The 13,529-nt window shown below is 52.1% G+C and overlaps 1 protein-coding gene across 28 annotated transcripts in view; it reads right to left on the bottom strand.

The window, feature by feature from the left end:
* NPHP4 (nephrocystin 4) overlaps window positions 1–13,529 on the bottom strand; it is a 148,661-nt gene that overhangs the window by 56,057 nt on the left and 79,075 nt on the right. For all 28 annotated transcript variants that reach the window (XR_004523247.2, XR_004523242.2, XR_004523243.2 and 25 more), the window contains one exon: window positions 806–867. Coding sequence is in view for 25 of the 28 variants with exons in the window: in XM_073796961.1 (XP_073653062.1) it covers window positions 806–867 (62 nt within the window). In the remaining 3 variants the exon portion in view is untranslated. The remainder of the gene's footprint in view (window positions 1–805; window positions 868–13,529) is intronic.

Below are 13,529 nucleotides of genomic sequence, written 5' to 3'. Positions count from 1 at the left end.
TCCCAGCTGCACGGTCCACATTAAAGCCACATCCTGGGGACAGCCCTGGATACCGAATCATTCAACCTTTCCAGAAGGTCAACGTCCAGGGTGATGTTGGCAGACAAGGTCATCAGGAGGACAAGCCAACTCTGACCTCATTCAAAAACCACGCTGGCCAGAGCCAGCCCCGAGCCATGGGCAGACCCGGCTCAGGATCCCTGAGGGGCGGCCGCAGCTCCTAGCACCAGAGGAGACGTGTGCTCTCCGACAGGCCCACCAACGTGCTGGCCTCTGTCGGTGCCGCCCTGTCCCCTCCAGCACCAGCTGCTCGGCGCACCTGCCCGGCTGCGGCCTGGGGAAGCCACGGCCTCACCAGCGCCCTCTCCTGGCAGAGGGTCAGGAGAGGAGGCTGCGAAGAGCGCTCCTCCGTGTCCCAGAAGGGGAAAAAAGGCCATTCAGTCCTGAAAGATTCCCAGCCGTCAGACATAATTGCGGGAGAACACATCAGCTTGAGTGCGGACACAGGCCTTCCATGGCAACTGGAGGATCATCAACAAGCAGCAGAAGCCACGGCCCTGACAGCCGGCGCTGGGAGCAGCGCACTAGGGACCCGCCGCGGAGACGGGCAGGAGGGCGGCTGAGGACACCTGCACCTCGACACCTGGGGGCCCCTCCCCTCCGGCTCACTGGGACGCTTCCCAGCCCCCACAAGTAAACAGGACATCAACTGTTCTTAAAGATGCAAAGGGGACTTTCCCTCCCCCAGAACCTTTAAATACTTGACTGTGGAATTCCGAAACAGGCCTCTCGGGCCTGGACTTACCCCTGGTCCCACTGGCGAGTCCTGAGGGGTGGTGAGTCCCCGGGGCGGTGGTGCTGGCAGGCCTGGGAGGAAGCACAGGGGCCGGGGAGGGGCCGTCAGCCTGGGTGGGGCAAGGGCACCGGAGCCCGGCTCAGGCAGGCCTGGCGCAAGCCTCCCCTCGACGGTAACCGGTGCTCGGAGCTGGGCAGCGGCCACTGGGCAGCCCCAGTGCTTGGCGAGCAGACCCAGGGCGCTTGTCCCCAGTCACCACCTGCAGGATGGAGCCCGAGCTCGCTGCCCACTTCCTCGGCCTCCTCCCTGCTCATGAGGCTCACTCCGTGTGCGCTCAGGGAGACGTGAGGCTGTCAGACACCTGAGGCTCTCCTGCGCTCACCTCAAGGCTCACCCGTCCTTTCCCCTGCTCACCCTCCCCTGCCTTCGTGGGGCCGGGCTCTCATGCCTGCCTGGGCCGGTGCTTCCCTGGCTGGGGCCCACTTGCTGTTCTGTTACATAAGAAACTTCTAAACAGACGCACGCACGGCTGGGCGCTCCGGCTCTCCCATCACTCACAGCCCTCCCCTGAGGCCCACTCACTCTAGGGGTGTGAGTGCAGGCATGTTCGTACCGGGAAGAGTCGAGGTCGGCCCTCCACAGGGTCCCTGGAGCGAGGGCCGAGGGCGACCCTGCCCTGGGCGATGCGAGGCTGGTTCCTGCAGCACCTGAGGTGCCCAACTGCAGAGGGAGCAACCACTCCCACGGCGCTGTCCCCACCTGCCGAGCACAGTCACCGCACAGTGGCCCAGGGCAAGACCGGGCTGGAGTCTGCCTGTGCTGTTTCCACCCCGATCCCAGGCCCTGCACTCCTGTCTAGGAGTTCAGACATCACTCTAGTCCCTGAAACCCCCAGACTCTCAGCACTGTGCTCCGGCGTCTGGGGCCACCCATCAACTCCCCATCAGCCCATATACGCACGCTTCTTCTGCCGTCAGCCGCCAACATCACCGCCTCCAGTCAACGGTGGGGCTGCCCGCTGACTGGGGCCCATCCTGACACGGCCCTCTCCGCTCCCCTGAAGGCCCAGGTGGGACCGGGCACCTGTCCGAGGTGACACGTCTGGTCTCCCTGAGGACCGCGCCTTCCTAATGCACCTCGGTCCCCTTCACAGTGACCCGACTCTGGCCGCTGCATGTGGACGCAGCCGCCGGCTGGACTTCAGGACGTCCTGGGCCCTGAGAAATCATGCCCCGCCCCGCCCAGGTAACTAGCCCTGCTCCTGTCACCCGCGTGTGGCCCTGACTGCCCGCACTTGGCCCTCCCTCCCTCCCCGGTGGTCTCTGCTGCCCAAGTCCCTGCACAGCCACGTCTGAGCCCCGGACCAGGCGGTGCCCATGAGCAGCTCACCTGACCCCGTGGCCCCCAAGCCCCAGTGCACACGGCACGAGGCAGGCACGGGCAGCACCTAGCACCTACCGACCAGCCAGTGCACATGAGGGCCGTGACTCTGAATGCTGTGCAGTCTGAAGGGAGGACGCCCGACTCCCCTGGCAGCCCTGAATCCCACCACAGCGCAGCTTCAGCCACCAGGCAGGAACCGCACGTGCGAAGCACCCCCGTAGCCGGCCCTGCTGTGCCCTGGGGCCGACATGCCACCAAAGCCCCTTCCAGCCACCTCGGAATCCACCTGGAGAAGTCACTGCAGGCTCACCCCAGGAGGAGAGATCCAGCTGATGAGGAATAAGGAGCGGGGAAAGTGGGGGGCGGCGTGGAGGGAGGCCCCCAACTCCGCTGGTCCCACCTGAGCTGAGCTACAGGCTCTCCAGCCCCTCGCCAGCCCAGCTCCTTTCTCAAAGCCAAGTTAATGTGATTCCAAAGAACTCGGTGCCCTCTAGCCCAGGGAGCCTCCGGTTCCTGAAACGAGCTCCCTTTGGAGGGAGTTAGCTTCGTTTCCCAGGAAAGATGTCATCTCGCGAGAAGCAAAACGCAGACCAGGATTCTGCCAGGGCCCCACTGTCCTTGAAGCCACGTGCCTCTCCCCAGGCAGCTCAGGGCTCCGTGCAGCCACTCATCACCACCACCACCCCGCCACCCGGAACAGTCTAGAAGATGAAACAGAAGAGCAGCACGCCGGATTCTCCTTTGTTCCACCCTGAAAGGAGACTGAAAACTACACGGGTTACCCCAATAAAGATGTTAAAAAAGAAAAAAAAAAAAACTACACAGGTTGACTTTGGCAGCGAGGAAAAGCCTGCAGGAAATGGCTCCGTTTTCCTCTGCTCAGAGAAGCCTGGCGTTTGGGAGCCGGGCGCGTGTCCTCTAGTTGAGGAAGCTCTGAACCCTGCGGAAAGTTAACCCTCCGAGCCCGCTAAACTCCTCACGCGCTCTTTATTTCCCCAGGTCGTCTAAGCTGGGTACCGCGTGGTGTGTTTGAGGTGATTCTTTACATCCTGACTTACACAATCTTAACCTCCTAGACAACCAACCGCACAAAAAAGGCTTTGCAGCGGATGAAAGCAGTGCCTGCTGGGGATCCCAGGGCCCAAACCCACACACCCCAGCGAGGCACGGGCTGTGAGAAAATACACCAAAACCACAAAATAACTTGGTTTCAAACCTTTCTGTTCTAACGTTCCATGCGGCGGTCGCTGATTAAGTTGCTTCGCAAACTACACGATCTAACGGTCTTGCCCGGACAACACAGTGTCCTCCAGAGGCGTCACTGTCATTCCTCCAGGCCCCCCAAAAGCCACGACGGAGGTGTGGAGGTCTGACTGGGAAGCCCGCCTTCCGCCACTGAGCACGACCAGGCTGCGAGCTGCCGGGGCCGACAAGACCAAACCATGGGGCCCTCACGTGTGTGCAAAGGCCGCGTGCGTGGTGACATCTGCAGCGCGCACGAGGACGCGCGCACAAGAACCTTGCCGCAGCACCGCTGAAAACGGCAAACCATGAGGACGGCCCACGTGTTCCTGAAAACGGAAGCCCTGAATTAAAGCCGGTCCGTCTGGGTGTGGAGCCCGGAAGCAATTAAAAAGGGGGAGGTCGATGGGCGGGTCCTGACATGGGACGTTGCCAAGACAAGTTACAGGGCGGAAAGCAGGTTACCAAGCAACCCGCGTAAGGGAATCCCACCTCTGTTAAAGGAAAAGAAAGAAAACGACACGTGGATGAAGGTCTGTAGGTAAATTCATTGAAATGTGTGGAATGGTAGGAACAGTGAGGGGCTAGAACCTCACCCTTTAGACATGTGAGTAAGCGTGTTTTCCTGTACTACCCGTGGAATTTAAAATAACTTAAATTCTAATTTACTGATCGTTATCGGGTATGTCTTTGTGTCCCAGTTGGAGCCTGACGACGCTCCTGGCTGGACCGATGGCACCAGGTGGCCCGTCGCAGAGGATGAGGCCCCGCGGCAGGGGATGCTGGTGGCTCCCCAGATAGGGCCCTCCTGTCACCCCACCGGGAATACCGTCCACATCTGGCCGTGGCGCCGCGCGGCTCTGGCTTCAGGCAAATCACCTGGTCGTTAAAGGAAGAATGCAGAGACTAAGACGACAGCTTTGCCAGGTGCTCTGTGCAGCTCAGGGAGACCTCAGCCTCGGAAGGGACAGAGTCAGCAGTTGCCATGCCACCCGAGCCAACCGCGACACAGACAGACGCAGACAGGGCCACACCGAGTACTTGAGACAGACACGTTTGCAGCTGCAGCCGCCGCGCCCCCGTCTGAAGATGAATTTCCCCCACACCCTATTGCTCCCCGATCAGCCTCCACTTGCTGAAAAGCACTGTCGACAGAAGCTCAAGTGTCCAGTCCTCTCTCTCTCCAGTTCAGCTTCTAGAAGCCCGAATGCCCTACACTTGACTAAAAGGCCAGGGGGGGGCTTGCGATCTGCCCCAAACCTGGGCTGTCCGCGTCCCGCCAGGTCACACACCTGCATCCCACGCTTCTCTGCATTCAGCCTGGGGGGAGTGGGGAGGTGTGCAGACCACGAGGACCCGAAGCCCACTCCACGCTCCAGGGCAAGAAGGGCTACCTTTCAGGTCAGCACTTCTCAGACAGCACTTCTGACGAGTCGAGTGGGCGAGCATCACAGAAAGACAGAAAGTAAGTACACAGGCACGAGAGAGCTCAGGCGGCAGGCTTGGTGACATCCTCCAGGCTGCAGAGAGCAGCGGTCTCTCCACTGTCCTCCCTGGGAAGGCTGGTGGGGTCCCCACGCACGAACACATTCAAGCCCTTTACCCCACAGTGCAAGCTGCCCTCCAGAGGGCGCTGCTGCTTGAACATAGCTGCGCATTCTGGGGGGCGGGGCGGGGGGCCGAGGAAAAGAGAATCAGCTGGCAGGGCCTGATGAGTGGGATTCGTGGAGGAAAAGGCTGCCCTGCAGACAGACCTGCCTGTGCTTAACTGAAGGGAGAGGAGGCTGTTGCTTAGCAACCGTGGCAGCTCAGGGCCAGGCAGGGAGGGGCCAGGCCTCGGACCAGGAAGGCGGGGCTGTGGGGATGTTCCAGGATGGGGCCCAACAGCTTGCCCCAAGGGCAGGGGGAAGGAAGGGGTCGTCACAGCCAAAGACACAATTTCTGTGATTTAAATAGAGATTGTGAAAAACAGCTTTCCCCGACAGACCTTGAAAATAAAGGATTACTCAGCATTCAATGGTACTCCAGACACTCAGAATTCACAAGGCCGACCCGTTTGAAAGGCTGTTATTTCTAATTATTTGGGCTTAAAAAGTCATCCTCTTGAAGACTTTGATCACAGGAATGGAGGAAGTGAGCAGAATCTAGGAAGAGGTAAAGGGATGCTGTCGATGGAGTGGGTTTGGTCTCCGTACTGAAGGAATCTAGAGGTGCCCTGTCTCGGCGCATCAGGCCCAAGAGGAGTGGGAAGTATGGGACGTGCCCAGAGCCCTAGGCTGGGGTCACCTTCAAAGACCAGGCTCAGAAGCGTCATCTCCCTCCTGGAGGCCTTGGCTCTGAACCGCTCACTCAGGCTCTCCGGCAGATGCCGCACAGGTGTGTTCGGTTCCCGGCCGCTAACTTCCATCCCCTGCTCAATCGACATCTTTCACTCTCTTCACTGCTGCGTGATGTCCTGGATGACACGACTCGGGTCAGGCGAGCTGCCTGTCAGTGAGGATGCTCTCGAGCATGTCGCCCACACACGGGGTCACAACCACGTCAAGAGTCCAACTCAGTGTGCTCTGGGAAACACCAGGGTTATGTATTTTCAATGGCCCCTTCTACCCGGCCGCTTTTATATCTATTAAGCAGACACACCAAAATCCTGACGCCACCAGAACATTCAAAAGCAAACTACGGGTCAGGGGAATGCCATGCCGGGTTCCAAAACCTGGAGACGGAGGGCCCTCTAGCGGCCCCGCACACACACCCGTGCGGAGGGTGATGAATGGACCTTTGCTCCCTGGTAATTTTGCAGAACAAATAAAAAGGATCATTCATAACAGAAAGCCAGAGCACCTCACTTAAGGTGACAGCTGCATATCATTAAGATTTCCAAAGGAACTGTATAGGTTGGTAAAATACTGAAGCAGGAAGAGTTTCCATCATAAGTTAAACATCAGCCGGTATTTAAGTCTCTTATGTTAGGTCTTGGGAGGCAACGTTTTCAAATGCTTGGAGTCTGGGGTGAAGGCGATCACGTTAATGTGACATGAATGTGGTGATAAATCCAAATTAAGTAAACCAAATGGAAACAGGTTGCATCCACGCAGATCTGCGGGTCCCCGAACAGGAGCTGAAAACCAGATGACGCTACCGCACGTCTGCACCAGAGCTCAATCCCTGAGTCCTCCAGCAGCTGAAGCATCCACTCCTGTCTGCCAAGGACGCAGCAATAACCCTTCTGGTAGTGAACTCAAAGGGTATGCACCCAGCAGCTCTGAACCTTAGGAAGTCAGGCTGGGGCTCGGGGAGCCCCACACACGGGAGAATAACACCCTCCACCCAGTCACCCAGAAAGAGGCTCGGCTCAGCGGGCAACAGGATCATCTCGAGCCCAAAGCAAGAGGCCTTGTGGCGGAGCCCTCCCTGTGGGGTCCCCCCACCCCCTGAACCTCCACAGTGCTCCCTGGAGCCCACACAGTGCCCTGCTCTGTGCCCAGCAGAGCCTCCGGGGGTGGAGATGGTGGGCTTCCGGAAGACAGGCCGGGTGGCACTGGCAGGAACTACCAATCTCTACTCATTCGAAGATCAAGAAATGCAGGAAAAGTTCCTCAAAGCTGGGGTGCAACTACGCAGTGGAAACAGCTGAGTGCAGGGAAAGGCCTGGGACAGGAGAGCAGGCCCTCAATCCGTCGGGTGACCACCGGAATCCACCCTCTCTCCCGAGAGCAGCAAGGATGGTTTCCCTTTGGGGCCTCACCCTCCCAGCCCTTACCCCTGGCCCAACCCCACACAAGAGAGGGAGTGTGACCCAGGATGCACGCCCTGCCTCACCCCCCTCCCAGTCATTCGGGGTACAGCAGGGGACCCGGCAGAGGGAGGGGCTCCATCTCAGGACTCTGACCGGACAACTGAGCAAAAGAAGTTCTTCCTGCTGGGACTCCTAAGTCCGAGGATAACCGAGCAGCTCCCGGAGCCACGATGTAGGGAAACCCTGCCTGGAAGGAAGCCACCACGGACAGCTGGGGGGTGAGCAGACAGAGGTGTGGGAGACAGACAGAGACACACCAGGTCTTCACCACACCACTCCAGGGCCAGGACGCAGCCAGGCCTCACGTCAGGGCTCTTCCATCACGTGAGCCAATCAATTTCCTCTCCGTTTCGACTATTTTGAGTTGAGTTTCTATCATGGAAGAGTCCCGAGTGACCCATTTCTCTACCCACACGTGCTGAATGCTTTGGGCAACAGAACGATGGACCAGCAGAGTCCCCACTGGTGAGATGCTCCTATGATCGTCTCTGATGCCGAACGAATACCCACACCGGGGATCGGCACCTCTTCACCTTCTGCGGCCTCGCTGGGACGCTGCGCAGCCCCTGAGCCTGGGCGGGGCCCCACGCCAGCTCTAGCCCCTGAGCTGGGAGGAAGGATGCAGGTCATCTCTGGGCCTTTCTTTGTGCTGGGGGGGAGCGGCCGGCAATACTCTGGTGACAACTGCCATGTGTGACCATAGTGAGCAGAGCCGCCCCCAGCCCACATGGACGTGTACTGAGAGCAGGAAGCAAAGCTTTCTGTCTTAAGCCAGTGAGATTCCGGAACTATCTGTCACCAGGGCAAGCCTGGCTGACACACCCCAAAAGCAGTAGTGAGAAGGAAGAAACAGACAACAGACGATATAAAATAAGGAGCAGTCTGTCATACAGAGTGAAGTAAGTCAGAAAGAGAAAAACAAATACCGTATGCTAACACATATATATGGAATCTAAGAAAAAAAAAAGGGTCATGAAGAACCTAGGGGTAAGATGGGAATAAAGACACAGACCTACTAGAGAATGGACTTGAGGATATGGGGAGGGGAAAGGGTAAGCTGGGACGAAGTGAGAGAGTGGCATGGACATATATACACTACCAAGCGTAAAATAGATAGCTAGTGGGAAGCAGCCGCATAGCACAGGGAGATCAGCTCAGTGCTTTGTGACCACCTAGAGGGGTGGGATAGGGAGGGTGGGAGGGAGACGCAAGAGGGAAGAGATATGGGGATATATGTATATGTATAGCTGATTCACTTTGTTATAAAGCAGAAACTAACACACCATTGTAAAGCAATTATACTCCAATAAAGATGTTAAAAAAAAACACAATCAGTTGTTAAATTTAAAAAATAAAACTCCTTTTTCCAAATAAATAATAAATAAAATAAAATAAAAAATAAAGAGCAGCACCTACCAAGGCCAGGAGATGCGGAAAGGAGGCTCTGCAGGGAAGAGACATCTGAGCCGGGCTTTAAGGCTGAGGGCAAGGGCCCGCGTGAAAGGGCAAGAAGAGTTTAGTGTATTTTTTAACGTGGGGATACTTTAAAACACTTCTATATTCTAGGTAAAAGCAAACAGAAGTTGAGCCCAACAGCTGAGGCAGTAAGAACAGTAAAGATCAAAACGTGTGAGAGTCCACGCTGCACCTAGAAGAAAACTGCAGACCGTTAAGTGAGATCACTCCTAAGCAGATAAACGGAAAAAATGCTAAGCACTCAACTTTCTGTAAACTTTTTAAAAATTAAGAGGATGGACTTGATAAAAGCATATAAAATTAAATTTTCACTAAGTTAATTAAAATTAAAGATACAATTAGAAACAAAAACAAAGAACGGGAGAACCAATAAGTAAAACCAACAGCTAGTTCTTTGAAGAGAATGATGAAGTGAAGAAACCTTGGATAAGCCTGACCAAGAAAGGGAGAGATTCACCAAAATTTTAGGCATGAGAAAGGGAACCTAATCATAGATACTTTCAAAAAGAAACAACCGGCCCAGAATGGAGTCACTTGTCACTTGTACTAAGCCAGTGTCACCGAACCATGGCTTGGCACCTTACCTAACTGCACTTTCAATATTCCCCAGGAAAGTGGTCTTAACTGGCCAGTTTGGAATTTTCTGGTTGGCACCAATGAGGTAACAGCCACGTGGACCCCTTCCATCCCCCAGAGGAAGGTGAGGTAGCCCGCTCTTTCCTTACCCCCTCCCCCACCTTCTGCCCATAAACGTCTTCCTTTTTGTTCAGCTCCTCCAAGTGCCTTTCTACTTGGTAGATGGGATGCTACCTAATTCATTAATTGTTCAATAAAGCCAGTTAGAGCTTTAAAATTTACTTGGTTGAATTTTTGCTATTTAATGATACAAATTAGAAGCTTTAAATTAGATACAATTTTATCCCAACATCTTTGTAAACTAAAAGAAATTGACCATTTTTCTAGAGAATATGTGTCCCAAAAGGTAACACAAGATGAGATGGAAAACCTAAATAGATCAATAACCATAAACAGAAATTTAAATGGTTGTCAAAACATCCCTTCAAAAGGCACCAAGTTCCTGATGGTTTTATAGGTAAGTTTTATCAGACCTTCAAGAAACAGATGCTGCCTTTTGTTTAAACTATTTTAAAGCACAGGAAAAGGTAGCAAACACAGAAATAGCTTAAAATCTTAAGTGCCAACCTGACTGGATCACAGGGCACCCAGATGTTTGGTTAAACATTATTCTGGGTGTGTCTGTGCGGGTGTTTCCGCATGAAATTCGAATTTGAAGGGGTGACTCAGTTTTAAAGCAGTTTGCCCTTCCCGCTGTTAGGTGGGGCGGGAGGGGGGGTGGGGGGGGGGGATGGAGGCCTCATTGAATCCATTGAGGGTCTGTATAAAACAAAAAGGTGGAGGAAGGAAGAACTAGACCCCTCCTGCCTGACCACAGAGCTGGGTCATCAGTCTCCTGCCCTCGGCCCCCTGTTCTCAGGCCTTCAGACCCAGATGAAATCCACGCCACCGGCTGCCCTGGTTCTCAGACTTTTGGACTCAGCCTGAATTACACCACCCGCTTTCCTGGGTTCCAGTTTGCAGACAGTAGATCACGGGACTTCTCAGCCTCCGTAATTGTGTGATCCAATTTCTCATCATATATCTCTTCCCATACTGTATGTATATCTGCTTCTCTAGAGAACCCCAAGTAAACACTCATTTTACACACCTAAAATGCTCATAATACCAAAACCTGATAAAGACAACAAAAAAGAAAGGATCTATATATAAAATAGATAACTAATAAGAACCTGCTGTAGAGCACAGGGAACTCTACTCAATGCTCTGTAATGGCCTATATGGGAAAAGAATCTAAAAAAAAGAGTGGATATACATATATGTATAACTGATTCACTTTGCTGGACACCCAAAACTAACACAATATTGTAAATCAACTATACTCTAATAAATTTTTTTAAAAAATAGAACCCACTAATATAAACAAATGCAAGTAATAATTCAATAAATAATAAGAGTGGTGTCTTAAATCAATGGGGAAAACATTAAGAATTAAATAGTATTGGGATAACTGGATAGCCATCTAGAAAAATATAAATTGGATGTAAACTAGTATTTTATACAAGAATAAATTCCAAATGGATCAATGATTTAAATGTATATATAAGAAGGAAGCCCTAAAATTACTAGGAAAAAAACTTGAGAGAATTATTTGTAACCATGGAATGTGGAAGACCTTTCTAACTAAAATATGATCTCTTAATGCTTTAAAAGAAAAGATTGAAAAAAGATGACTATGAGGGGCTTCCCTGGTGGCGCAGTGGTTAAGAATCCGCCTGCCAATGCAGGGGACACAGGTTCAATCCCTGGTCCAGGAAGATCCCACATGCCACGGAGCAACTAAGCCCGTGGCCCACAACTACTAAGCCTGCACTCTAGAGCCCGTGAGCCACAACAACTGAGCCCTCATGCCACAACTACTGAAGCCCACGTGCCTAGAGCCCATGCTCCACAACAAGAGAAGCCACCACAATGAGAAGCCCGTGCACTGCAACCAAGAGTAGCCCCGCTCGCCACAACTAGAGAAAGCCCGCACACAGCAACGAAGACCCAACGCAGCCAAAAATAAATAAATAAATTTACAAGAAAAAAATAAAAAGATGATGACTATGAAAATTTTTGTAAACTCCTGGCAAAACCACTACAAGAAAAGTCAAAAGAAAAAAGACAAATTGAGAAAATAAATTTGCAACCTCATCACAAAGGGCTCGTTTAACATAACAAGAGCTTCTATCAATTGGTAAAGACCAGCAACCCATTAGAGAATTGGGTCATCTATTTACTACTTCCCACTTTAACATTTATTGAACATTTAAATATATTACATTTTCAAAAGACTTAATAAAATAAAAATTAAAAAATAGAGGTTACTCTGGCTACTGTTTGGGTATGTTTCAATAAAGACTATTACACATCAAAAAAAAAGAAAAAGAAAAAAAAAAAGGATCTGCAAAGTATGGCCCACTGGTCAAGTTTGGTGCACGACCTGCGCTTATAAGTAAATTTTTACTGGAACACACCCATACTTGTTCACTTACACATCCTCGATGGCTTTCACTGAACACCAGCAGAGATGAGTAGCCGTGGCAGAGGTCATCTGGCCCACAAAGCCTAAAATATTTCCTATCTGGCCTTAAAGTCTGCTGACCTCTGCCACAGATGAACCTCAAATATGGAAACAGAAACATAAATCCTGAACACAGGTTAATCAAATCAAGACAGGCATAACTAAGTTCCCCACATATTATTCTCTGTCTTATTCTTTAATGGACTTTAGAGCAGTTTTATATTCACAGCAACTCTGAGCAGAAAGGACAGAGATTTCCCGTATACTCCCTTTTCACATAGGCACAGCTTCCCTGCTGTCAACACCCCACCCCAGAGTGGGACAGTATTCTCTCTGCTACCTAAATATTTGGTGGTTTATTCACTTACTGTCTCTTTTTAAAACGTACCTGGCACTTCACAGACTGTCAATAGGGTTTGCTGAATGGGTAAGGGGAGGGCACGCCGAGCAAACCTATCCGAATAAACACTCCCTTACTTTCTTCCAGAATGCTAATATAAAACGGTAGAAGCAGGGCCAACACTAAGCTTTCCGGCCCGGCGGGAACCCACTTCCCTAGATGGCAACACGGGCACTGGTTCGTACCCATCAAGGACTCTGGGGTCAACAGTAGCTCTGTGCAAATACTGCATTTCCTCCTGACCTGGTGGTCGCCCTGTTTCCAGGGAGATTTGGGATCTGTATTTAGTTGGGCTGAAAGGGGGTATGAACATGTGGCCACTGCCCACCGATGCTGCCAGCCAGCAGGATGACAAGATCAATGCAGCTGACAGCAACTGTGAAGCCCTTGCCCCGAGCCGGGCAGCCTGCGCACCCCGACAAACCTCTTTTCACCTAACCGTCTCCATGACCTCTGAGGGTCTTTGCCTGTTTTTCTTGTCGGTTGTTTATCTCCTTCTTACTGATCGGGAGGAGCTCTTTCTATTATCTTTCTTCCTTCTAATCTCCTCATTCTTTCCATTACTTTTTAACAGTTTTATGTATTGCAAGTATCTTTTAGTCTGAGGTTTGTCTTTTTTATATATATAAATTTTTATTTATTTATTTACTTATTTTTGGCTGCGTTGGGTCTTCGTTGCTGCGGCGCGGGCTTTTCTCTAGTTGCGGCGAGCGGGGGCTACTCTTCATTGCGGTGCACGGGCTTCTCATTGTGGTGGCTTCTCTTGTTGTGGAGCACGGGCTCTAGTCACATGGGCTTCAGTAGTTGTGATGCATGGGCTCAGGAGTTGTGGCTCGTGGACTCTAGAGCGCAGGCTCAGTAGTTGTGGCGCACGGGCTCAGTAGTTGTAGCGCACGGGCTTAGTTGCTCCACAGCATGTGGGATCTTCCCGGACCAGGGCTCGGACCCGTGTCCCCTGCATTGGCAGACGGATTCTTAACCACTGCGCCACCAGGGAAGCCCAGTCCTGAGGTTTGTCTTTTAACTTTGTTTATGGAGTCTTCTCTCATAGAAAAGCTTTACATGTTAACATTATCACGTTTCTCAATCTTCTCTTTTTGGTTTGTGCTCTATCTTGTTTAAGGAAGCCTTCCTAACCTCAAGGTCATAAAAATACTCTCCAAATTTTTTTCTAAGATTCCTCAAGTTTTGTTTTTCATATGTAGGCCTTTAATCCATCCATTTTACAGCGGAGGAAACTGAGGGACGGACACATTAAGCAACTGGTCTAAGATCACCCAGTTGGCAAGTCTGG

The sequence above is a fragment of the Tursiops truncatus genome, chromosome 1 (assembly GCF_011762595.2).
Source record: "Tursiops truncatus isolate mTurTru1 chromosome 1, mTurTru1.mat.Y, whole genome shotgun sequence".
Classification (NCBI taxonomy): Eukaryota; Metazoa; Chordata; class Mammalia; order Artiodactyla; family Delphinidae; genus Tursiops; species Tursiops truncatus.
This window is presented reverse-complemented; position numbering and strand designations above follow the sequence as displayed.